The 23,680-nt window shown below is 62.4% G+C and overlaps 3 protein-coding genes across 33 annotated transcripts in view; 1 reads left to right on the forward strand and 2 right to left on the reverse strand.

The window, feature by feature from the left end:
- The first annotated feature begins 2,969 nt into the window (after nt 1-2,969).
- CHRM4 (cholinergic receptor muscarinic 4) lies at nt 2,970-11,114 on the forward strand. Of its 2 annotated transcripts, none has more exons than XM_005578050.5 (2): nt 2,970-3,215; nt 8,315-11,114. In XM_005578050.5, the coding sequence occupies exon 2, from the start codon at nt 8,344-8,346 to the stop codon at nt 9,781-9,783; it is 1,440 nt and encodes a 479-aa protein (XP_005578107.1). In that variant the 5' UTR covers nt 2,970-3,215; nt 8,315-8,343; the 3' UTR covers nt 9,784-11,114. The 2 variants fall into 2 exon arrangements, with proteins under 2 accessions (XP_005578107.1, XP_005578108.1); XM_005578051.5 differs by having other exon boundaries at nt 2,970-3,127.
- MDK (midkine) lies at nt 11,086-13,922 on the reverse strand. Of its 5 annotated transcripts, none has more exons than XM_045371724.2 (5): nt 13,843-13,922; nt 12,767-12,843; nt 12,439-12,606; nt 12,156-12,317; nt 11,086-11,425 (listed from the first exon to the last, which is right to left on the reverse strand). In XM_045371724.2, the coding sequence occupies exons 2-5, from the start codon at nt 12,840-12,842 to the stop codon at nt 11,400-11,402; spliced, it is 432 nt and encodes a 143-aa protein (XP_045227659.1). In that variant the 5' UTR covers nt 12,843; nt 13,843-13,922; the 3' UTR covers nt 11,086-11,399. The 5 variants fall into 5 exon arrangements, with proteins under 5 accessions (XP_045227659.1, XP_045227658.2, XP_045227660.1 ...); XM_045371723.2 differs by having other exon boundaries at nt 13,679-13,922; XM_045371725.2 differs by lacking the exon at nt 13,843-13,922 and adding an exon at nt 13,577-13,654.
- A 383-nt stretch (nt 13,923-14,305) lies between these two features.
- Nucleotides 14,306-23,680, reverse strand: part of DGKZ (diacylglycerol kinase zeta) — a 48,230-nt gene continuing 38,855 nt past the window's right edge. For all 26 annotated transcript variants that reach the window (XM_045371719.2, XM_045371718.2, XM_074013801.1 and 23 more), the window contains 25 exons: nt 23,407-23,478; nt 23,188-23,304; nt 23,016-23,087; nt 22,621-22,716; nt 22,283-22,365; nt 22,116-22,176; nt 21,909-22,022; nt 21,692-21,832; nt 20,621-20,699; nt 20,403-20,458; nt 20,192-20,254; nt 20,025-20,098; nt 19,817-19,928; nt 19,232-19,431; nt 18,913-19,013; nt 18,719-18,798; nt 18,469-18,538; nt 18,302-18,342; nt 17,653-17,792; nt 16,627-16,658; nt 16,356-16,399; nt 15,750-15,870; nt 15,625-15,658; nt 15,293-15,392; nt 14,306-15,031 (listed from right to left, as the gene is read on the reverse strand). In XM_045371719.2, coding sequence (XP_045227654.2) covers nt 14,915-15,031; nt 15,293-15,392; nt 15,625-15,658; nt 15,750-15,870; nt 16,356-16,399; nt 16,627-16,658; nt 17,653-17,792; nt 18,302-18,342; nt 18,469-18,538; nt 18,719-18,798; nt 18,913-19,013; nt 19,232-19,431; nt 19,817-19,928; nt 20,025-20,098; nt 20,192-20,254; nt 20,403-20,458; nt 20,621-20,699; nt 21,692-21,832; nt 21,909-22,022; nt 22,116-22,176; nt 22,283-22,365; nt 22,621-22,716; nt 23,016-23,087; nt 23,188-23,304; nt 23,407-23,478 — 2,220 coding nt within the window. In that variant the 3' untranslated portion in view covers nt 14,306-14,914. The remainder of the gene's footprint in view (nt 15,032-15,292; nt 15,393-15,624; nt 15,659-15,749; nt 15,871-16,355; nt 16,400-16,626; nt 16,659-17,652; nt 17,793-18,301; nt 18,343-18,468; nt 18,539-18,718; nt 18,799-18,912; nt 19,014-19,231; nt 19,432-19,816; nt 19,929-20,024; nt 20,099-20,191; nt 20,255-20,402; nt 20,459-20,620; nt 20,700-21,691; nt 21,833-21,908; nt 22,023-22,115; nt 22,177-22,282; nt 22,366-22,620; nt 22,717-23,015; nt 23,088-23,187; nt 23,305-23,406; nt 23,479-23,680) is intronic.

Here is a 23,680-nt window from a genome sequence, read left to right on the forward strand (position 1 = left end):
CTCCCACAGTGCTGGGATTACGGGCATGAGCCACCGTGCCCCGCCGACCCTATCTCTTAAAAAAAAAAAAAAAAAAAAAAAAAAAAAAAGTGGGATTTGAGCTAAACATTGAAGGATGGAAGGAGAAAGGAGCCCACTGCCCCACATCCTCTCCCCACCACCCGTAGGAGGAATAATTCCTTGGTCTGATAATGGGTCTTGTTAATTTGTTTAATGTAAACCACGTGCCAGGAGTCAATGTGCGTTCTTTCTTTCAATCCTTACAAAAACTCTCTGAGGTCATTACTGCTGTTACCCCCAGAGCACACAACTGGCAGAGGGTTTGAACCAGGTAGTGTATGATTCCAGAGCACACACCTCAGCCACTGTCATTTCTACAGAAGGAAGACAAGGTGTAGGAGAAACAGTGGAACCCTGACTTGTTATGTTGCTTTGGAGAAAAGGGTATGGCAAGGCCCCTAGGGATGAAGTGGTCCAAATTTGTTTTTTGGGTTTTTTGTTTGTTTGAGACAGTCTCATTCTGTCGCACAGGCTGGAGTGCAGGGGCACAATCTCGGCTCACTGCAACATCCGCCTCCCAGGTTCAAGCAATTCTCGTGCCTCAACCTCCTGAGTAGCTGGGATTACAGGTGTGTGCTACGACACACAGCTAATTTTGTTTGCATTTTTACTAGAGATGGGGTGTCACCATGTTGGCCAGGCTGGTCTCAAACTCCTGACCTTAAGTGATCTGCCTGCCTCGGTCTCCCAAAGTGCTGGGATTATGGGCGTGAGCCACCACCCGGCCAAGAGGGTCCAAATGTGGACCTGCCAGGCCTTGACTCTGCTGTCTCTGGATGGTGCCAGTCACCCTCCCTGACCTCCCTGCCCCCCATTGGAGGCCCTTGTCAACACCTCCCTGTCCCCACACCAGCCCCTTTCCTTAGAAAGCCCTTGCCCAATAACAGAGCCTCTTTGGTGGTGAAACCTTTGCAGGCCCCTCACACATCACAAGGTTGTGGCGTCACCAGGGCAAAGATAGGGACAGTCCCTTTTGGAGGTGAGGAAATTGGTTCAGAGAAATTATGTTACTTGTCTGCTGACCTAGTGGCATCAAAAGCAGAGCAGAGAAACCACCATGTCCCCTTGTTCCCAATTCAGCTCTCCAGGGTTCCACCGTGGGTTCTTGGGGTTGGGAGATTGAGGGAGGTCAAAAGCCCCTTCATAAGAGGGATTGTGGAGAAATTAAAGTGACTTTGCCAGCTTCTGGAAGAGCTGGGGTCAGTAGCTGGAGGCATGTCAGGTGTGTCTGGTGTCTGCAGCCTCCTGCCCTTGGCCTTGCTTGTTTTCTCATCTGACTGTTTTAAGGATCTGCCTCCCTCCTCCACAACCCTCACCTCCTAAGCGTACCACACTCTTCTGGGCTCTGGGAGGGATATGGCAGTGGAACAAGTGCAGGACTGCCGTCTTAGGGTCTTATGAACAAACTTTCCTTATTTGTGAAGTGGGGCAAGAACAGTAGTGCTTCTTTCACCCCAGTTATGAGGTCTTGGGAGACCCAATCATTCATGTAACAACAGAAGATGGCTTCCTACTCTAGCCAACCAACCCCAGCCCTGAAGTTCCCAATTCCGACCAACTCCAGCCGTCGCGCTCGCGAGCTCTGGGGACCCGACCTCCACTTCCGGGTTCAGCGCGGAGAACCCCACACCAAAAGCCCCGCAGCGCTGGCTTCTACTCGAGTTCCCTCCCCTTCTCTGCCAAGAGGCTCCTGCCTCTGCTCCACCGCCGCCCCGGCAATCGCCCTCACCACCTCCGGCCCTCGGGGGAGGGTCTTGAGTTGTTTCCCCGAGAGAAGAAACCAGACGTCTTAAGGTTAATCAAATGTTTGCGATCAGAATTTGGGGTTACAGGCCTCGGTCCCGGGCGCAGTGGGGAGCGTCCGACCCCGGCAGCCCCCTGGAAGGGCGCTCTCGGAGGAAGAAGCGCTGGAGCGGGATCAGGCGGCAGAGGCCGCTGGGCCGGGGCGCGGGGAGCTCTCCGAGGTGCTGAAGCCGCCCCAATGTCGGCCCAGCCTGGGCGAGGCCCCGTGTCCTGAGGCTACCGCCCTTGCGGTTCCTAGCGACCTCTGAGATTGGCTGCCCGCTCTCCGGGGTCTTGTCCCGGGCTCCGGCCCCGGCGACCTTGGGCAACCGACTGTCCCTCACAGGCGGCGGTGAACTCACGGTCCAGGCTGCGGCTGGACTGGAAGCGCGTCCCATCCCGGGACTGGGAGAGCGGGGGCGCGCCCCTTTCCCGGCCCGGAACGCCAAGCAGGGAGCCGAGCGGGTGCGGGCGAGTGGTCCGCGGTGGGCTCTTCTATCCCCGGACGACCCCCTCCGGTCCACCCGCTCCTGCGCTTCCCCAGGCCCCGACGGCCCCCCTCCTCGCGGGCGGCCCGGCCGGCACGCAGCGGCGCGGATGGAGCTCCCGGACCTCGGCCCCGACGGATCCCTGGCGGCGCAGCCCGCCCCACCCACCCGTAGCCTCCCGCTGGGGTCAGACTCCTGTGCCTCGCGGCCAAACCGCGAGTGGGGCCACGCAGGGCGCTGAGGTCCCGGAGAGGCGCGAAAATAGCTCAGGGTCCCGGGAGTATGGTCAGGGCGGAGGCGGGAGAGCGGCCGGACCCGGCTGCCAGCTCCCTCCCCAGCCCGCGAGGGGGCGCCGCGTCCCCATGACAACGCGGACACCCCCACCCCCCGGAGGGCAGCGCCCCCTGCTCCCCTGCGCCGCTGGCCGTGGGCGGCGCCCTCTGTGCCCGGGCGGGGAGCTGCAGGCCGGCCCCGAGAGGGGCGCGGACCGCCGGGGTCTCCGACGCCTCGGGTGCTGACCCCCGCGCGTCGCCGCCGGGTGACCGGCCCGGGGCGGGCGGCGCGGCCCCGCCACGATTGGCTGCTTCCTCGTGACATCACGCGGCTCGGGGAAAAGTGCGAGCGTGAGCGCGAGTCGGAGCCACAGCGCCGGGAGCTGCGGGCGGAGCAGGGGCCGCCCCTCGACACCCCGTCCCCGCCCCCGGCCCTCGGCCGGGCCGCCTGCCCCGCTGGCCCGCGGGGCCGCGCGTCCGTCCCGCCGTCTGTCTGGCGTGAGGGGAGCTGGGCAGAGGCGGCGGGTAAGTGGCTCCGCGGCGGCGCGGGGGCGGGGGGCTCGCCGGGAAGAGCAGGAAGCAGGTCCCCGGGACGCTCTGAGGCTCCCCAGAGGTGGGTTCGACTGGAACAGGGCGCCAGACACCCCCCGGGGCGAGCGCGGTGCCGGGAGCGGCAGTGAGCCGGGGCTGGGGGACCCAGCTAGAAGCAAGGCCGGGGGCTCTCAGAGGCTTCTCCAGGTGCGCCCGGGTGCGCCCGTGGGAAGGGGTGGGCATCCAGGATGTCGGGGGCGGAGGAGTGCCCGCCCACAGCCCCCACGGAGCCAGGGACAGCCGTCGGGGGTGGGACCCGGTACTCCAGCCCTCCCACTGGCGGCTCTGCAGGGCACCAGGCGCTGGAGCCCCAAAGAGCCCTTTTCCCGCCGTCTCCCCGCCCTCCCTCTCCCTCCACCCCTTTGCCCCCGCGCTGCCAGCCCACTCCGGCCCCTGAAGTCCTCCATCTACGACCTTGAGCCCCGACGGAAAACACCCCTGCCCTCCCCGACACCCCTCCCCCACTCCGGTACTACCCCCTGCTGCTGCCCAGCCTTCAAGCCGGGGTCCTCCAGCTCCAGGCCCCCTCCTCCGGCCCCGCAACGGAAGTGTTGGGCACAATGTCGGTGCCAAATCTTCGCCTCTCCCTCCCTTGAACTCTGGAGTCTCCTCTCCCGCCCCAGGGACAGATCCAGGGACCACAGCCTTCCCAGAGCCATGGAGTGAATGCCCAAGAACCGAAGACCTACACCCCAAACCACCCCACGGGCGCCCGGAGCACCCCCTCCGGTCTCACCCAGGGAAGAGGGGTGTCGAGGACTCGGAAAAGCACAGTGCCCACGCCCAGAGGCTGCAGGAACTGCGTGCTAGGGGGTTGGAGGGAGGGCGGGGCACCCGAGAGCCAGGGCTCCTTCGACCACAGCGGAGACATGGAGGAGCCTCCAGATGGCCCAGGAAAACCCGGCCCTCGAGGCCCGCCCGACCCTAGCGTGAGAAACTGGGTGCCCACTTTGGTCAGGGGGGCTAGAAAGTGCCTCTGGGGTAGGGTGCAGGGTGAGGAGCGAAGACAAGAGTCTTGCACTCGCCTGACCCGAGCTCCGTCCAGGCCTCCGCCTTGTGGATGCACTGCCGGTGCCCTCTCGCCGCGAGACTGGGCTGCTTTTGGCAATAACTCGTCTTAGGGGCACGCAGAGCTGAGCCTGCCTGGTGTCCCTCAAGGCTGGGTTGGGCGACTCTCGCAGAGGCCCCACGACAGATGTCAGTCAGAGGTTGCGACTCTGCCACATCTTTAAGGACTTGGACACCTCTGGGCACCGGGCTAAGACGGCGTCCCAAAGTTAGGTGGCCCGTCGCACGCAGCCCCTAGTAGTCTGGCCTCCTCATCCGCACGACCCTTCACCCACAGGCCAGGTGCGATACCGACGCGGGCTCCTGGCCCGACCCTCTCCGCGCTCAGGCGGACAGCTAAGGTCTGGCTGAGTCTCCTGGCAGGGGCGTTTGGAATGTAACGGGTCACCCATTCTCTGCCCTGCATTTGCTTGTGCATGCAAGTCCACAGGTGTAGAGGCACCCGAACCGTGTGCATCCTCCCGGCCACAGCACCCTAGGCACGCACACGCATGCACATGCACGTGTCCACACGGCGCGGCATGCTCACGCGCTCTCACGGGCGCACTGGTATCCAGGCGTGGCCGTGCGCACACACACGCACATGCAGACAGCTACTAGCGTCTACTCGCGCTCCCCCGTAGGCACACATAAACAGAACTCGCACTCGCGCTCCCGCCCACACGTTCCTCGCAGGGTGCCGGGTGGAATCCGGGCTCCCTCAACTTTCCCACCCGAGAACCCCGCGCGGAGCCGAGGGCAGCTCTGGGGCGACGTCCCACGGGGCCTGGCGAGGGGAACCCACGTCCCTTCCCCGGGAGGCTCTGCTTGAGGGCTCCTCTGGGTTCGCAGTCGTATTGGAGTTGGGGGCGGTGGCCAACGGCGGCCGCACGGTCTAGGTCCGGAGCGGGCACCAGGGACCGACATTGCCATCTAGCGGTGCGCACAGCCCTGGCGGCGGCGGCTCGCTCCCCAGATCCAGGCGCATCTGGATTCCAGGGAAAGGCGCCAGAGAGGGCTGCTGTCGGAATGTCTGCGGGTGACCCCGAAGTGTCCAAAAAGACGACAGCTGGGGCGGGGCGGAGTCGGGAGTCGGGGAGACGCTGAGCCTCGCCCTGGCAGCTCCCTCACGCGGGCCAAGAGCAGGACTTAACCACAGGCCATCCAGTGGTCCCGGCTCAGCCCGGCCACCAGGATCTGGGAGAAGACAAGATCATCGCTTGTCTTCTGGGAAAGCTAAGTCGAGAAGCCAGCAGGAATGTGAGGGGACCCTACCCAAGCCTCACCTGGACAGTCCCTCAGTTGTGTGGTTTTCGGGTAGAGGGGAGCGGAGGCAGGAGGTCAACTCTGAGCAGTAGTACCTTGGACTTAAGAAGGAGGTTTCCGGGTTCTTCTCCTGCCCACTCCCCTACTTCCTAACCTGGTGACTTTGGGCCAGTTGATTAATATTATCCTCGTCTATAAGAGGATATTTACATCTGTAAGATGAGGATACTAATAATACCTGCTTTTTCAGGCTGTTGTAAGGATTAAACCAGATAATCTATATTAAAAGCTCAGAGGGGTTCCTGACGCACAGTTAACACTCAATAAACAAGAGCTATTATGTTTTCACATTCTGCACTTCTAGCCCCGTTTGTTATCATCCTGCTGGCCTGTGTCCTGCCCTGGGAGGCTAAAGTGAGCTTCCTTGGGGCTGGCTGACTGATTGCTCCTGCCTGCCCTGTCCCCTCCTGCACGTGAGTGATTGCGGGAGGGCAGCCTCCTGGTGCTGGAGGGGACAGGGCAGAGAGTGACACCTGAGTTTCTATTTCAGAGGCTCTCAGAGCCAAATGGGGTTGTCAGGGACCCCAAGGGAGGGCAGTATCTGGTCTTTGCCCTTGACTCATTGTGTGACCTTGGGGGTGACAATACCTGCTCTCAGCCTCTCCTCCTACGAACCAAGGATTTAGAAGAGGAGAACTTGAACTATCAGGCTAGGAGGCTGGGTCTGTATCTGCGATGGTGGAATAGAAGGGCTGGGGTCAGACTTGGGGCGGTTACCCTGACCCTTGGCCCCAGCCTGCAGTACATTTTTGTGTTTATGTATAGAGATCAAGTTTAGGTGCTAATCCCTATAGCTGCTGGGGGGGATCTCCCAGGACAGGATCCTCTCTATTCTGCAAATGAGAAAGAGGTGCAGGAAGGCACAGTGGCTTGTCTATGGCCACAGAGCTGGAGCCCAGGCTGCAGGCTAGTCCTCCTTCCTCCACAGCCGGCTGCCGCGCCCTCTCTTCCTCTCACACACAGACGCACAGCACTGCGTATCCGACCATGCCTGCTGGGCTGGCGTGGCTGTGATGGGCCCGCGTGCGTCTGTGGAGCGGTGTGTGTGTTGGCGGGTGTGAAGGAGGCTGGGCTGAGCGGCTGCCCTGGCACTCGGAGCTGGCGTGGGCCTCCCTCACATGGAGGGAAGAGGAAGAGGGGGAGGAGAGCTAAGAGGAGACTGGTGGGAGGGAGGGCAGGCTCAGGGAAGGGCCTGTGGTGGGGACTCCAGCTAGGGCGCCGCCGGTGTGGGGAGTGGACTGCAGAGGGAAGGGGCGGCCCTGGCAGCCCTTCTCTTCCCTCTGGGACAATCTTTTTACCTCATGGGTCCCCAGTTGGGCCTCAGGGGTCTCTGATAACCCCTAGTGACCCCTGCACTGCCTCCCTCCCAGCTGCATGTCCTGTGGCTGGAGCTGAGGGCTCCTTGAAGGGGATGCGACAGTGGCAGGTACCTCCTGAGGCCCCTTCTGCAGGGACTCTCCTCCTCTCTGGGGTGCCCAGCTCCAGGCGCCATCTCTGGTCCCCTGCAAAGCCCTCTGGCTCCTCGAGCTCTTTGGCCTCCCTCAGCCAGAGCTCTTAGTTACGGGACTGCCTTCCTCTCACCATGTAACCCCGCACACATCCCCACCAGCAGTATAATGCAAGAGGCTCTCAGAGCCAAATGGGGTTGTCAGGGACCCCAAGGGAGGGCAGTATCTGGTCTTTGCCCTTGACTCATTGTGTGACCTTGGGGTCACACACAGACGCACAGCACTGCGTATCCGACCATGCCTGCTGGGCAAGGTTAAAAACCTTCGTCAGGCTTTTAACAGCTCTGTGCCTCAGTTTCCCCAACTGTAAGTAGTAAAGAAAAAAAATGGTATCTACCTCATAGGTTTGTTGTGAGGATGAAATGAGTTAACACTATAAAAAGTGTTACCAGGCATGGTGGCGCCTGGAGTCCCAGCTACTCAGGAGGTGGGAGGATGACTTGAGCTCAAGGATTCTAGACCAGTCTGGACAACATACCAAGACCCTGTCTCTACAAATAAATAGATAAATAAATAAATAGACGCATTTTTTCAAGTGTCAGAAGTGCTTGGCACTTAGTAGACCATCAGTGTTAGGTGCTCATAGATACCTCTATTATTGCCTTTGTCCCAGTGCCTTCTACAGGGGTTGGAGAGCAGGTGTTAAGAAATGACTGAGTGGGTAAGGGGATGAACAGAACAACTCTCTCCAGAGCCCACATGCTGGTGGGCCTCTGGGACCACTCTCCTCCTCCTCTTGCTTCCCTGAGCTCCCCCGACACTGGCCTCTGTCCAGGCCTTGTGCTGCTTCCGGGCCTTTGCTGTGGCCACTGCCCCTGGCAGGGCCACTCTCCACAGCTCCTCCTGTGGCTGGCTCCCCATCACCCAGATGACCTGATGGGTGAGGCCTTCCCTGATCACCCCGCAAGGAGTCATGGCTGTCCTGCCTTCTGACTCACTCTCCCGTCGCCCTGCCTTTTTTTCTTTTGTGGCTCACGTGTTTGCATGTCTCCCCCTAGGAGGCAGGGAGCCACGTGTGTCTTATTCACTTCTGTAGCCACAGCACCCTGAGCAAGGCTTGGCACGTAGTAGGTGCTCAATTAATGTTGAATGAATAGGCAAATGCGGGATGGCGGGACAGAGTTCTCTCAAGACATTCTGCCAGGGAGTGTCCCTCTGTCACCTTGATGCCAGTGTGCCTCCAGATGACTCCCCCCATCCCCTTCTGCAGTTCATGCTTTTCTCTCCCCTTCCTCCCCAGACACGGCCTACCCACCCCTGACAACCAACATGGCCAACTTCACACCTGTCAATGGCAGCTCGGGCAATCAGTCCGTGCGCCTGGTCACGTCATCAACCCACAATCGCTACGAGACGGTGGAAATGGTCTTCATTGCCACAGTGACAGGCTCCCTGAGCCTGGTGACTGTCGTGGGCAACATCCTGGTGATGCTGTCCATCAAGGTCAACAGGCAGCTGCAGACGGTCAACAACTACTTTCTCTTCAGCCTGGCGTGTGCTGATCTCATCATAGGCGCCTTCTCCATGAACCTCTACACCGTGTACATCATCAAGGGCTACTGGCCCCTGGGCGCTGTGGTCTGCGACCTGTGGCTGGCCCTGGACTACGTGGTGAGCAATGCCTCTGTCATGAACCTTCTCATCATCAGCTTTGACCGCTACTTCTGCGTCACCAAGCCCCTCACCTACCCTGCCCGGCGTACCACCAAGATGGCAGGCCTCATGATTGCCGCTGCCTGGGTCCTGTCCTTCGTGCTCTGGGCGCCTGCCATTTTGTTCTGGCAGTTTGTGGTGGGCAAGAGGACAGTGCCCGACAACCAGTGCTTCATCCAGTTCCTGTCCAACCCAGCAGTGACCTTCGGCACAGCCATCGCTGCCTTCTACCTGCCTGTGGTCATCATGACGGTGCTGTACATCCACATCTCCCTGGCCAGTCGCAGCCGAGTCCACAAGCACCGGCCCGAAGGCCCGAAGGAGAAGAAAGCCAAGACGTTGGCCTTCCTCAAGAGCCCACTAATGAAGCAGAGCGTCAAGAAGCCCCCACCTGGGGAGGCCGCCCGGGAGGAGCTGCGCAACGGCAAGCTGGAGGAGGCCCCCCCGCCGGCGCTGCCACCACCACCACGCCCCATGACTGACAAGGACACTTCCAATGAGTCCAGCTCAGGCAGTGCCACCCAGAACACCAAGGAACGCCCAGCCACAGAGCTGTCCACCACAGAGGCCACCACACCCGCCATGCCCGCCCCTTCCCTGCAGCCGCGGGCCCTCAACCCAGCTTCCAAATGGTCCAAGATCCAGATCGTGACAAAGCAGACAGGCAATGAGTGTGTGACAGCCATTGAGATTGTGCCTGCCACGCCTGCTGGCATGCGCCCTGCGGCCAACGTGGCCCGCAAGTTCGCCAGCATCGCTCGCAATCAGGTGCGCAAGAAGCGGCAGATGGCGGCCCGGGAGCGCAAAGTGACACGAACGATCTTTGCCATTCTGCTAGCCTTCATCCTCACCTGGACGCCCTACAACGTCATGGTCCTGGTGAATACCTTCTGCCAGAGCTGCATCCCTGACACAGTGTGGTCCATTGGCTACTGGCTCTGCTACGTCAACAGCACCATCAACCCTGCCTGCTATGCTCTGTGCAACGCCACCTTTAAAAAGACCTTCCGGCACCTGCTGCTGTGCCAGTATCGGAACATTGGCACTGCCAGGTAGGCAGGCAGGAGTGCCCTAGGAGGTGCTGGTGTTGCGTGCGTCTGCTGGGGGACCACACGGCTCACCTGCTGTGGGGAAGAGTTGCAGGCACCATTCCGTGTTCATGTTTGCTGAGGAGGAAGCTCAGAAGAGGCTCTGGCTGCATTCAGAGACCAGCTCTCTGCTCAGGCTGAGGAGGCTCACCCCAGGGAATGTCTGAATTGGGGCTGCCTGGCCCACCTCTGTGGCCCTGCTTCCGCGAGCTGTGGGGCACTGGCCTGGGTGGGCACCTGCCCCACTGTGGCCATCAGCAGTGCTGAGAGAATGGACATCTGGACGGGGGCCGAAGCCCAGGGCCCCTCAGGAGGAACAGAGGGACCAGTGCTTGGAAAAGGAGGCTTGGGATGGGAGTAGAAGGGTTGGAGTCCCCCATTCTGCTGTAATCGGTGCTTTCTGCCCCCCTGCACCCTGCATGTAGGCTCAGCCCCCTCTCCCCAGATCCCACTCCAGAGGCAGAACTCTCTGGCCGCAGTTACTTAGCCAGGTTCTGGGTGGGTATGGTGGAGGCCAGGTCCCCCCAACCCCAGCAGCACTGCCCTTGTCACATTACTATGGGGCAGCTGGGAGGTCAGGGGTTCTCTCTCAGGAACTGAGGTCTGGCCTCCTCCGGTCCCAGGCTGAGCTGAGAGTGGTCCGCTTATTCAGAAGACAGCCCCCCCGGCCTTAGAAGGCTGTCCCAGGTCGCACATCGAGTCAGGGTGAGGCTGTGGTGGGCGGTATTCCCATCCGCCCTCTTCAAACCTCTCACCCTCTGGCTTCTGCAGGGTGGAGGCCTGGGTCACACAGGCAAGAGGAAAGGGGTCGACCTGGTGGCTCACTCGGGTTTCCGTGACAGTGGGAAGGGGGAGGTGGGCAGTGAGGTAGCCACGCAACCCCCCGCATCTGCTCTCCCCCAATGGGTAGAACCTTCCTGATTGGCTGTGGGTTGGATCAAAAGACCTTTGACTGGGCGAGGCCGAGATGGGTGCGGTGGTTCCAGTGAGTCAGCCAGGTTCCCTTCCCCAGCCCTGGTCCCTGGGGGAGATGAGGACCGAGAGGCTTAGGCGACTTGATGGCGGGCACCCTTTCGGGGGCCCTGGAAGAAATTTTCGTAATTGTTCTGCTTTTTCCATGAGCTCTGGAGAGCACCCACCACCAAGCCCCCAGCCCCCTGAAACCCACCAGTCCCTACAGCCTGGTCTTTCTCCCCACCTTCCCACTCCCAAACACATTTCCACAGCAAACTCCTTGGGAAGGGGCTTTTATATATTAAAAAAGAAAAGCTTTTATTGGGGGGGGAAAAAGTCAGTTTATTTGATGTGTTTCTTAGTAATGGAATTGTGGGGAAGAACAAAAGCGGGCTCTGGGACTCACATTGCTTTGGGGGAGGCTAAAGCTTCCCAGAATCCCTTGTCCCTCCCCACTTTGGGCACTTAGGGGTGGGGCTGGGGAGTGAGAGGGACAAGGCAGGGAATGATTGATTAAAGCTAACCAGCAGACAGAAGGCACTGGTGGGTCATATCTCGGGCCTGGAAGAGGGGGGGCGTGGGCCAGGCCCCATGTAACACCAGGGGCTCCTTGGCATCCAGGCTTGGTCTCTAGTCCTTTCCCTTCCCTTTCTTGGCTGTAAAACAAGAAAGAAAGATTAATACCGTATCAACAGGCCGACACATTGCAGACCGCGGGCTCCACAAACACCCAGGCATCAGGGAAGGAGGAGAAGATTCTGCCCCCTAGTGGTTTCCAATCAGCTGACCCGGAAGCAAGGGATGGGGCCGCCATTGTGATGTGGACATCGGACACCCCCAGCTTCCTATTTCCACTTGGGATCAGAAAACCTTCAAGTTTCCAGTTCTGGTCCTGGTCACAGCAGCCCTGGACAGCGTCAGCCTCCTCACCTGAGAAGCGGGCAGATTCACCCGTGCCCTGTTGGCCTCGCTGAGCTGAGTCAGGAGTGAGCTGAGAGGCCCAGGGTGGGCTGTGACCTCCTCCCAACACTAGAAAGGGCAGAGCTGACCAGATGCTGCCCGTGGCTGGAGAGCTGACAAAGGCAAGCCGTTCCAGGACAACTTTCCCTGGGTCCTAAGCCAGATGCTCCAATGGAGTAGCTTGAGTTGGTCCCTATTTGGGCCAGGGAAGATTTATGTCCCCAGCATCACCTGCCGCCCCTCTTGTAGTGCCCATCTCTAGACTTTTCCAGGCAGGGAAGCCAAGTGAGGCGATGTCAGGAAGCTATTGGCCAGGACTCAAAACTTAAGGTTTAACCTGGAATGGTCCCCTCACAGGCGGCGGGGGCGGGAGAGGGGGGGAGCAGACCCCTTGGGACAGCCCCACCCCCTTCTCCTCTCGCTGACCTTTGGCCTTGGCTTTGGTCTTGGGGGTGCAGGGCTTGGTGACGCGGATGGTCTCCTGGCACTGGGCATTGTAGCGCGCCTTCTTCAGGGTGCCTTGGCGGACTTTGGTGCCTGTGCCCCCATCACACGCACCCCAGTTCTCAAACTTGTACTTGCAGTCGGCTGGTGGGAGAGCGGCCCGGGTCAGCGCTGCACGCCCCCGCGGCCGTCCCTCCAAGGGTCTGCCCAGGCTTCGGCGAGGCTGTGCCCCCATCTCCTGCCCTCCGCCTGCGCCCCGCCTCACCTCCAAACTCCTTCTTCCAGTTGCAGGGCACCCTGCACCGGATGCGCTGGGTCTGGGCCCCGCAGGTGCCCTCGCGGAAACCCACGCCGCAATCCTTGCTGCTGGGGGTGCAGGGCCCCCAGGCCCACTCCGCACACTCGCTCCCCGGGCCGCCCTTCTTCACCTTGTCTACAACGCGCGGGGAACAGAGTTCAGGACGGGGGCACGGGGAGACTCCCTCAGGGGCCGCCTTCCTGGGGTTCCAGGCTGGGAACCCAGGCGGCCCAGCCCAGAGGTGGCGGGGCCTCGCCTGCCCGTCCCCAGCCCTCCTTCGATCATCCCCCATCACCTTTCTTTTTGGCCACTGCGGAGGTGAGCGCCAGCAGGGCGAGGAGAGTGAGAAGGAGGAAGCCTCGGTGCTGCATCCTGGGGGGAGAGCGCGAGTCTGAGTCCCTGGCCCGTCCCCTTCCCCGCCGGGGGCCGCGTGCAGGGCCCTCCCACCCCCGCGTGCCCCACTTTCTAGGCCCCAAGTCGGGCTGCGAGGGTGGAGGCGGTGGGAAGACTTGGGGCGGCCCCTCGCCGCTAGCCCGGACGCACCGCCGAGAGGAGACTCCCCGGGGGGCGCCTCGAGCCTAAGACGCAGCTCAGACCCCCACCCCCGCCTCCAGCCCCCAGATCGGCCGCGGCCGGGAGGACCGGGGACCGCCGCGCGCTCACTCGCTCGCTGCCCGCGCTGCTTCGCTCCCTCCCGCGCCGGGCCCGTCCCGCTCCGGCCGCCGCGGCCCCTTTTGTCTCCAGAACCGGTCTGAGCCGGTCACATGGGCCCCCGCCCCCTCTCCCCACCCCCCCAGGGAAGGACCCGCCCCGCCCCCTCCCCTCAAACCCGCACCGCCCCCGACCCCGGCGTCCCCGCCCCCGCTCCCGCCCGCGCCCCCTGAGCTTCTACTCCGGCGTCCGTGCGCCCAGCCCCGCGCCCTCGCCTCTCCCCGCCGGTGTCCTCCGCGCCGCGACGGCGGCCTCTCCCGGCCCCAGGCCCCTTCCCGCCCGCGCACACCGGCCCCCGGCCCACTCCCTGAGCCGCCGCCCGCTGCCCCCATCCCGGGTCATCCCCTGCCGTACGCCAGGGCCCGGGCCGCCCTCAGGCCCCGGCTTCCCTTGCCTGCCGCGGAGCCCCCGCGACTGTATAACGAGCCGGGCCCGCTCCCCTCCACGGCCGGCTCAGCCCTGGCGCCCTGCTGGCTACTGGGGAGGGGGGCGCCACCTGGGGCCGTTTCCGCGGGTGGGCAGGGAGGCGCTCTGCTGTGCTGAGGGGAGTCTGGGACTCGGACCCCCAGAGAAAGTCACGGGTGCGGTCACCCAGTGCCTTTCCGGGAGCACAGGCATGAGGGACAGCGAGTGAGGGTCCTGGGGGAGGAGCCCGCAGACCTGGATTTGGTGAAACTTGGCGCTGACACGAGCCGTCTGAGAAGTTCCAGACCTGGCCACAGCGGCGGCTCCAAGTGCCCACCCCCTCTGACCCCGGGCCTGCGGCATTGCCTCGCCCGGTTCCCCCAAACCGGGAGAGCCCCCGAGGCCTGGGGGAGGGGCTTGCTCAAGGCCACAGGGCAAATGGGCCACGGAGCCCGGGCTCGCCCCCGCCCCACCCCTTTCACTTTCATTGTTGTTCCCCGCGGGAAGCGGGAAGCCGGAGGGATCGGCCCCGCCCCTGGCCCCGACGAGCTCGGCCGTCGGGCAGAGGTCAGGAACCGGGCAGGCCCTGGGACCCACCCCCAAACGGGAGCCGGGGACCCGAGAAGGTGCTGTCGACAGCATCCAGTTCCCCACCCCGAGGACAACCCCGCAGCCCCCGCTTTTTGTTAGACCTCCTCCGCAAAAGAAGAAAAGCAGAAAAGAAAAAAATCCACTTTACTGAGTCACACCCAGCTGTAAACATGTCACCGTGAGAGTCCCGCCCCCCACCCCCAGGCCGCACAGTCCGCGATGAAATGACGGGGGAGCAGGGAAGGTCGCCGGAGCGGGTGCCAAGCAGGGCAGGGCGGGCAAGTGCAGCAGGCGCTGGGTGTCCGGGAGGAAGCCCGGGGGAGGTGGGGTGGGGCAAGAGCGGAGGCTGGGGGCCCGGCCGAAGACCAGGGGGCCCAGGAGGCCTCTTTCCGAAGGCCTCCCTCTTTCTCCAGCCCCTCCACTCCTCGGAGGGCATGTGCTGCGGCCAGGGAGCGCCCTGACCCAGAATCCCCCCGCCAAAGGCATGTCCAACCCAGCCGTGTCCTGTTCCCCTGTGAGCCTCCGGGTCCGTTGGGGGCCTCAGGGGGACAGGTGAGGCCCCCAGCTCCTGAATCCAGCCCTAGGTTTGGGCGGCTCCTTAGGGCGCGGCACGGGGTTCTTTCCCTGGGGCCTGGGTCCCCCCGTGGCCGTCCCACTGGAATGTGGCAGTGAGGTGGGCAAGGAGGGCGCTCGTCCCCTGGCCGCATTGTCCCTCCTGCTACCCGTGGGCAGCCCGCTACACAGCCGTCTCCTGGTCCTCCCGCTGGATCATCTGGTAGTGCTGCCGGTTCTCCAGGTAGGCGGCCAGCTCGGTGTCCTGAGCCTTCTCAGCCCGCTGCCGGGGAGTGTCTCCCTGGAGGAAGGGGGAGCTGCGATCAGCAGGGGCCAGAGGCAGGCCTACCCCCTAGCAGGCTGAGAAGCAGGGGCTCTACCTCCCTGTGGCCTGGTCGGGAGGGAGGCCTCTCTGCCCACCAGCTCCTCCCCTGCTGGCTCAGGTTTCTCAGGGTCTGGACTGCGTCTTCCCAGGGACAGCCCCCAGCCCCAGCTCTCCTCTAGGACCTTGGGAAGGGTTTGGTTGGTGCCTGCATGGGCTTCCTGCCCGCCGTCTGCTCACCTGCTGGTCTGTCTTCATGAGCGAGGCCCCGGCCTCCACGATGTAGTGGCAGATGGTGCGCTGGCCCAGGGCCGCTGCCTGGTGCAAACAGGTCTCCCCGCTGGGGGAGCAGTGGCTGGCTGTGTACCCCATCCCGGCCCCTGATCCACCCATCTGTCTCCCAAGGGCCATCAGAAAAGGCACGAAGTTCGGGGCTCTGGGGCAACAGGGGTGGCCCAGGGGATGACAGATGTGGCCAGGAAGTTTATGGGCTCTGACCTGACAAAATGGGAGGGGTGGGGAAAAGGGCGGTTTCTAGGATGACCAGGGTCCTGCACTGCCCAGATACTCACTTTTCCTCCACGGCATCGAGGATCTCTGGGGGGGCTGGAGAAGGGGAGAGGGTGGTCAGAGAGGCCTGACAGCCCCTCCTCCTCCCACCTTGGCCCCAGGCCCTGGGCTCCATCACCCGGCTCACCATGGTCCAGCAGGTAGCGGACCACATCCTTGCTGCCAGTGCTGACTGCATGGTGCAGGAGTGTGCGGCTCCGCTCATCTCGGTGCATGAGGTCGCCCCCAGCTCGGTGCAGCTCCTGGAGCTGAGGGCAGGAGGCATGGCAGGGCAGGGCCTCCTGGGGCCACCCCTCCTTCCCCCAGCTGACACGCTGGCCCACAGCCGGGTACACCAGCACAGGCCTGAAATGAGTGCGCTCATACATCTTACTCCCGAGTTGCCTCTGTGGGTCTCTCTGGAGCACCAGAGGGGCCTCTCACCCCACAGCCTGTGGGCTCCCTGGCAGCATTGGTGACCAGGCCCTGGAGCAGTGCTTCCTCTGACCTGCTCCTTTCTAAGCACCAGGGACTGGTGGACTGAGCTAGGAAGCCCCTACTAGGAGCCATCTATTGTGGCCTAGACAGAGATAGGGTAAGGTGGAATGGGACGATCACTGGAGATCCCACAGAGGGCCAGAGGATGACAGATGACAGCACCTGAGCAGGTCAGCTCTTGGCTCAACCCAGAGGCCTTGCTCCCCAGGACCTGAGGGAGCTGCTGGGGGAAGGAACTGGAGCCTGGAGCTAGTACCTTACAGAAGTCGTTCCTCTTGGCAGCCTCAATCAGCTCTTCACCTGCACGGAACACCTGCCCGTTACTCTGCAGTCGGGGACCTGGGCTTGGGTTGGTGTTTCAGTGGACAGGACTGTGCCTGCCGGGCATGTGCGCCCAGGGCTGGGTTGGTGCGTGAAGCTCGAAGGCTGTGTTTGTGTAAGGCTGTATCTGGGCCCTATCCCCACCCCACTGAGTCTCCTGCCCCCAACCAGGCAGAAAGGAGGGGCCCCAGAGGAAGAGGCCTCACCTTCAGGGGGTGCGGCATCCCCTTGCAATGACCTGCAACAGAGCACGATGTGCTGTGACCAGCTATGGCACAGGCCAGCTGCTCGCCCTCCCCAGCCCCAACTGGGGGCGTCTTCATCCTTTCCACAGTTTATTGAGTGCCTGCTACACACCAAGCACTATTCCGGGTACTGGGGATACAGCAGGGAAACGAGGCAGAGGAAGCCCTTGCCCTCATGGAGCTTACATTCTAGTTCAGGGATGCAAACAAGTCAAATAAATAAGGAGTTCTGAGAGGAAGGGTGCTCTGAAGAATTCAGAACAGGTGGTGTGGCACCCCTGCAGAAGGGGTCCTAGGAGTGACCTCTCCAAGGAGGAAACTGCCAAGCTGAGATTCGAGTGGGATGGGGGTGGGGGAGCTCTGGAAAGATGGGGGAAGAGTTGGAGGCAGTGATGACAGAAGTCCAGTGGTGGCAAAAGCCTGAGGCCTCAAAGAACCAGGAGAAGAGAGTGGGGCAGGACCGTGGAGGTGAACACAGGGAGGGGGCTGGGAGCCCAGTGCAATGACCGGGGGCCTGGGGAGAACCTGAGTTCAAAGGGATGCTGAGAAAGAAGCTTCTAGGTAGGGGAATGGCCTGGTATGCTCTGCATTTTTAGTTGGCCGTGGTGTGGAGACGGGGGTGGGAGGGCACAAATGGCTGCAGGGATATAAGAGCTGGGGGCCAGGGTGTGGCATGGCAGCCCTGGTGCCAGACAGGCTGGTGGCAGTGGGGATGGGGGGAGTGCTCGGGTGGTGGGGCAGGGGCCGCCAGGACTGGCTGAAGGATGAGGTCCAGGGGAGGTAGAAGTCAGGGAGCGAGCCCAGGTGGATGTGAGGCTGCTTCCCCAGGGAACTGCAGGGCTGAAGGTGTCAGGGGGGCTTTGGCCAGGTGCAGGTTGACACCATTTAGTCAACTGGTGGAGGGGCTGGAAGCAGGGATTCCGGAGTCATCGGCTTACATGTGGGACTGAAAGCCGGGGGCTGGAGGAACAGGACACCAGGACTCACCGGGGCGTGGGTGAGCAGGGTGAGGTGGGGAGAGGGGAAGTGGGGGTCGGGAGGTCAGGCCGCGCCGATGCCCCCAGCAGCTCAGGGTCCAGGATATAAATCTCATCCTGTGCGATCTCAGTCACATAGTTGAGGTGCTCCTGTTGGGGGGGAGGTCAGGGCAGGAGGTCAGGGCACCTGACGGAGGGGGCCGAGGGGCAGCAAGGCTGGCAGACCTGGAGAAGCCTCTGCTGTGAGCACAAACACCGAAAGGAGGTGGCCAGGCAAGGGACCCTGCCTGTCCTTCTCCCACTCCTTCCCACTCCTGACGCCTCCTCCGACTGTCCAGCCTTTACCAGATGAGCTGGCACCTGGCCAGAGTGCCTTTGCTTCTATGTCTCCCTAGATGGCTCTGGGCTTCCAGGCCCTCCTGCCCACCCAGCAAGCCTTTGCTAGGTATCCGGCTGCCTTTCCGGCTGGCACCACGCTGTACTCTCCAGTGTGGAGGGCAGGGCCGCAACCCAGGCTGTGCACACACAAGTGTGAAGGCCCTCAGAGGCGTGAGGACAGAGGTGAGCCCATCAGGGGAGCTAACAGGGAAGGCACCCCAGGAGAGGCGACCCTGGGGCCCGGAACCAGCTGTGGCTGGAGCAGGCCTGCAATCGCTCACCTGGGCTCGGTCGATCCTGTAGAAGCGGCTGGCAGTGGTGGCTGTGGGAGAGAAGGCAGCCGAGGATCAGGGAGTGCCATGTCCAGGCCTAGGTCCTCTGCTGCCCCCACCTGGGTTCCCCTAGGGAGGGGACAGGAAACAGCCTGGCACTCTGGGAGTAGACTCACCGTCCAGGAAGCACCACTTGGGGGACAGTTTCTGGCATGTCGGGGACTTGGCTCCAGCACCATCGGGCTCCTGTGGAGAGAAGCAAAGGCCAGGCTGGGACAGAGTGGGGGCCAGGGAGGGAAGGGAACTTGGAGTAGGGCCACCAGCACAGAGGAGGCTCTGCAGGGCGAGCTCACTGCGGGAGGAAGGGGCATGTCCTCACTTCTCGCCACCCTCTTGGTGGGCACCTGGGGAGGCCCCACCCCTTACCTGCTGCAGTCTCTCGATGTGGGCGCGGCAGAGCTCTAGGTCACTGTCTCCTGGGACCACCACAGTGCCCAGCGGCACGGCTGGAGGACAGAGCACCTGTCAGCAGCTGGCTGCATCCCACAGCCCTGCCCAAGGGGGCCCCGGCTGCCTCATCCCCTCCTGGCCACCCTGCCAGACCACCCCACGGCACTCACAGGCCTCCTTGAGCTGCTCCTTGTCGTAGTGCAAGGCCTCGTAGTCGTGCATGCTGACGCGACTCACCTGGATGCGCAGCTGCTCAGGCACCGGCTGCTGGCTGTCGGGCAGGGCCGGTAAGCGGGGGCTCAGCAAGGGCCCTGCCTGGGTGCCACCCTCGGCCTGGCACCAAACCACGTGCCGAGAGAAGGTCCCGCCCCACTCCAACACCCCTGGGGCAGAGGGACAGTCAGCCCCTTTTACAGATGGGGAAACCAAGGCCCAGAGAGGGCAGGCTCTGGCCTCGGCGCCCAGGGCACGTGGCGGGGTGGGACGTACTCGCTGTGCAGGGGGGTGGCGCTCCGCCGCTTGGCTTTCTGCACCATGGTGGCCTGGTTGCGCAGGGCGATGCGGATGCGTGAGGCTGCAAGCTTGCAGGGCTCGCCGTCCACCTGCACCGGGATGGCCTTGGACGTGGTGAGCACCACCTCACGGCACTGCGTCAGCCGCTCGCCGTGCCCGCCCACCTGCAGCGCGGCCTGTGGACACAGGAAGCTCGGGTCAGATGGCACCAGGGCTGGGGGTGGCGGGCCCCAGGCTCTGCTCCTTCCGAAGCAGAAGCTCTAGCCAGAGAACAAAGGTGAGAGTGACCCCTGGTCAGAGGGCAGAGGGGAGGGCGAGACCCTAGGTGGGGAGGGGAGGGGGCAGAGGCAATGAAGGTGACTGCTCAGTCAGAGTGGGGAGTGAAGGTATCCCGAGGCATAGCGAGGAAAGGGGGTGGGTGCCGCTCTCGAGCCAGAGGAACGAGACAAAGAAGGAAGGTGAGGATGAACTAGGCTGCCGTGGCCCATGGAGGCGAGTGTGGATGACCCCTTCCACCTTTGGGCTGTGCTCCCAGGCACCGTGGGGCCAGCGCCCACTCACCAAGGACGTCATGGTGAAGCCAATGACCTCGAGGTAGCCGTCGTCATGCCGCTGGGGCTCAAAGTCGTGGTGCTCCCCAGGGTGGCCCCAGGGCATGGTGCCTGCACAGTACCTGCATGGGCGGGCGATGACACGGGCCTCAAAACACAGTCTCTACAGGAGAGGACAGCAGGGCCCCATTCCCCCACCCCAGGAGGCCCCTCCTCACCTGGGGATGTTCAGGAAAACAACACACTGGGGTTTCAGGTCCTGGATCTTAGGAGTCAAGTCTGTTCCATCACACTAGAGGCGGGCGGGGAGGGTGTTGAGGTGCATGTGCCAGGTGGCCTCCCTCCCTTCCGGCCCGCCTACCCGCGGCAGCCTGGCCCCACTCACCACCACTCGGATGTGCTTGGCCAGGTCCTTGGAGCTGCCCATCAGGAAGTCGGAGAAGGCTGTCTGTGGGAGACAGAGAGCGTCACCATCTGCTGACAGAGATCTTTCCTTACCGGCACCCAGCAGGGCTCCTGGGGCCTGGTGGACACAGGTGGGCACGGGCACGGGTGGTAGAAGAGGTGGGCACAGGCGGGGGTGCAGACCCACTCACCCCAGCGTAGAACATCTTATTCCGAAAGCGGCTGTTGAATTTCTCTGGGTTGGCCTCTGGGTGGAGACAAGCAGGGGGGCCAGTGAGTCACCCCAGCCTGCCCAGGTGGGGTTGGGGGAGGGCTGGGATGGATGCCTTCACTGGCAGGAGCAGGGTCTGACCCTCCTGGGGACACTCCTGTGCCCACCCTGCCCTGGCCTCAGTGGGAGGCTGCCAACCTCGAGACTCGTGGAACTCCAGGGTGACATGGGCGTCAAAGCCCAGGCTGAAGTAGTTGTTGAAGACATCCAGGGGCAACTGGAAAAAGGTCAAGGGACCAAAATGAGGGCTGGGCCTTACAGATGTCCCCGCTCCAGGGGCCTTGTGTGGCCGAGCCAGCTCAGCCCATCTGTTCACAGGCCTTCCCTGGTCAGCAGTGTCTGCCTTCACCTGCCGTCAGGCGCAGCCCTACTCTGCCTGGTGGCTCCTGGGGGATTTCCCTGCATGCCTGGCAGCATCTCTTCCCTGTCAGCTCCCCTAACACTTCTTCCTGACATGCCATGTGGAACACGACAGTGGAGCTTGGTTTTGCTCACTGCTGAGAGTAGTGCCTGGCAGGTAGCACGCGCTCAGTGCATGTTTGTGGAATAAAGCAGCATCTTCTGGCCAGGCGTGGTGGCTCACGCCTGTAATCCCAGCACTTTGGGAGGCTGAGGCAGATGGATCACCTGAGGTGAGGAGTTCAAAACCAGCCTGACCAACATGGTGAGACCCCATCTCTACTAAAAATACAAAAATTAGCCAGGTGTGGTGGCAGGTGCCTGTAGTCCCAGCTACTCAGGAGGCTGACGCAGGAGAATAGCTTGAGCCTGGGAGGTGGAGGTTGCAGTGAGCCAAGACTGCACCACTGCACTCCAGCCTGAGTGACAGTGAGACTCTGTCTCAAAAAAAAAAAAAAAAGAAAAAGAAAAAAAAAATTAGCCAGGTGTGTTGGCACATGCCTGTAAATCCCAGCTACTCAGGAGGCTGAGACAGGAGAATTGCTTGAACCTGGGAGGCAGAGGTTGCAGTGAGCTGAGACTGCACCACTGCACTCTAGCCTGGGAGACAGAGCAAGACTCAGCCTCAAAAAAACAAAAACAAAAACAACAGCATTTTGTGAGGCAAGTACTATTATTCCCATCGTACAAGGAAGAAGTGGAAACTGGAGAAATGAAGAGACGTGCCCAAGATCCCAGAACCAGCAAGTGGGAAAGTGGGACCCAGTCCCCAGTGGCCCTCCCTGCCCCGCCCCACCCTGGCCAACTTACCCGGTCGGTGGCACCTTCATCTCGGTCCTCAGGCCCTGCCTCGGGGTTGGGCTCAGCGTGGAGGTCCCAGCGGTCCAGCTGTACCACGTTCCCCTCCTCCACGTGGGAGAGGATCTTGGACACAGGCTCATCTGTGTAGCCCTAGGGGAGGAGGCAGGGACTGAGCCCTCTGTGGCTGGAGAGGCCCCGGCTGCACCCCCCTCCTATGGGTGCTTACCCCACCCCAGTTGAGGGTTCGGGCCAAGTCGTTGCCAGTACCCAGGGGCAGGATGGCAACAGGGGGCGGCGGCTTCAGGCGTAGCTGGTCCAGGGTGGAGAGGATCCAGCCCACCTGGGGGAGGGAGAGCAGAGGCAGGTCAGGCCCACAGGGATCCCGGCTTCAGGCCCAGCCCTGGTGCTCGGCTGGCCCATGCAGGGAGCTCACCGTGCCGTCGCCCCCGCACGCCAGGATCCGCAGGTTGTGCACTTTGCGGTACATCTCCAGCCTGGGCTCGTGGGAAGATGGCAGTGGGGTCAGGGGATGTGTGCTGTACCCCAGGAGTGAGGCAAGTTTCCCCCCACGTCCCCCACAAAACCTTGGCAAGTACTTACGCCTCCCTGGGCCCTCCCTGGCTCAGGTCGAAGACTTGTCGGGGATTGAGATACCAGAGGAAGGACTGGATGATCTTCGCACCCTGGATGGGACGGGAGCCGAGGGACAGGCAGGCAGTGGCGGGACGAAGTGGGAGAAGCACAGGGAGAGGGGTGTGACTGTGGGAACCAGGGCCAATAAGGGGTGAGGGGTGGAGAAAGGACAGGATTTTCTCAGGATCCCTGGGAAAGAGGGATTGGGGCAGAAGCCAGAACGGGCTCTGGGAATAGCTGCTGGCAGACAGGCTGGACCCCAATCCCTGCCCGAGCCCTCAGCTGAGAGGCAAGGCCACGTTTACCTGGTTGCCCCCACTCTTGGGGTTCACAAACACCAGCAGGGGCTTCATGAGCGGGGAGGGGGTGGGTCTGATGATGAAGGGTCTCCAGCGGCCCTCCTGGGAGACAAGGCGACAGCCTGTAAGCTCCTTCCTGTCCACGACACCCTACCATCATCCTTAGCAGGCCCCCTGGGTGACTCTGTCCCCCCTTGTGTACCCTCATGTACCACCTCTGGGCCAGATCTTACCAGGCCACAGAGCAGAAACTGGCATCTAATCCTGCCTTCTCAGAGGCCCCAGAGCCCACACGGACCCCTGCCAGCTGGCAGCATTAGCCGGGGGCGGAAGGTCTGTACCCTGAGCCACAGACCCCTCTCTCCGGCCCCCCTGCAGCCTCTGTCCAGCCTGGGACTGACCTCAGGCCCTTTCTTGCTGGACTTCCTCTTGAAGGATGCCCTCTTCTTCTTCTTGCTTGCTTTCAGGGTATTCTGCAAGGGAAGCGGGGGCGTTGGTGACAAGGTGGGCAGGCTGGGGTGGCTGGCAGACCCCAAGTACGTGGGGGGCATCAAGGGTGCAGGAAGTACTCACCTGGGGCCTCCGTGCACGGAGGATCCAAGTGGGCGGGATGACCACGGCCGCGTGGACCCCCAGGGAGCACGGCTCCTCAATCTGCTGCAGCATGAAGCAGGAGACCTTGCTGTGGTACTGAGGAGAGTGAGGGGTAGGGCTCAGCGGGACCGTGTTCGGACTCGGGGACCCAAACCCAGCAGTGCAGGGCGTGGCCCTGGGGGCGGGGGCACCACTCACTGCCTGCTTGCACCATGAGCAGCTGATGGCCACAATCTCCTTGCTGTGGAAGGTGAACTTCTGCTGGAATCCCTGAGGGTAGACAGGACGGATGGGCACCAGGGCAGGCCTGGAGCAGCAGACCCAGTCCCTCTCCTGCTGCCAACCTCTATCCACCCAGAGACAGGGCCTCGCTATGTTTCCGGGCTGGTCTCAAACTCCCAGGCTTAAGCAATCTGCCTCAGCCTCCCAAGTAACTGGGAACAACAGGCATGTGCCACCATGCCCAGCTCTG

The sequence above is a fragment of the Macaca fascicularis genome, chromosome 14 (genome assembly GCF_037993035.2).
Source record: "Macaca fascicularis isolate 582-1 chromosome 14, T2T-MFA8v1.1".
Classification (NCBI taxonomy): Eukaryota; Metazoa; Chordata; class Mammalia; order Primates; family Cercopithecidae; genus Macaca; species Macaca fascicularis.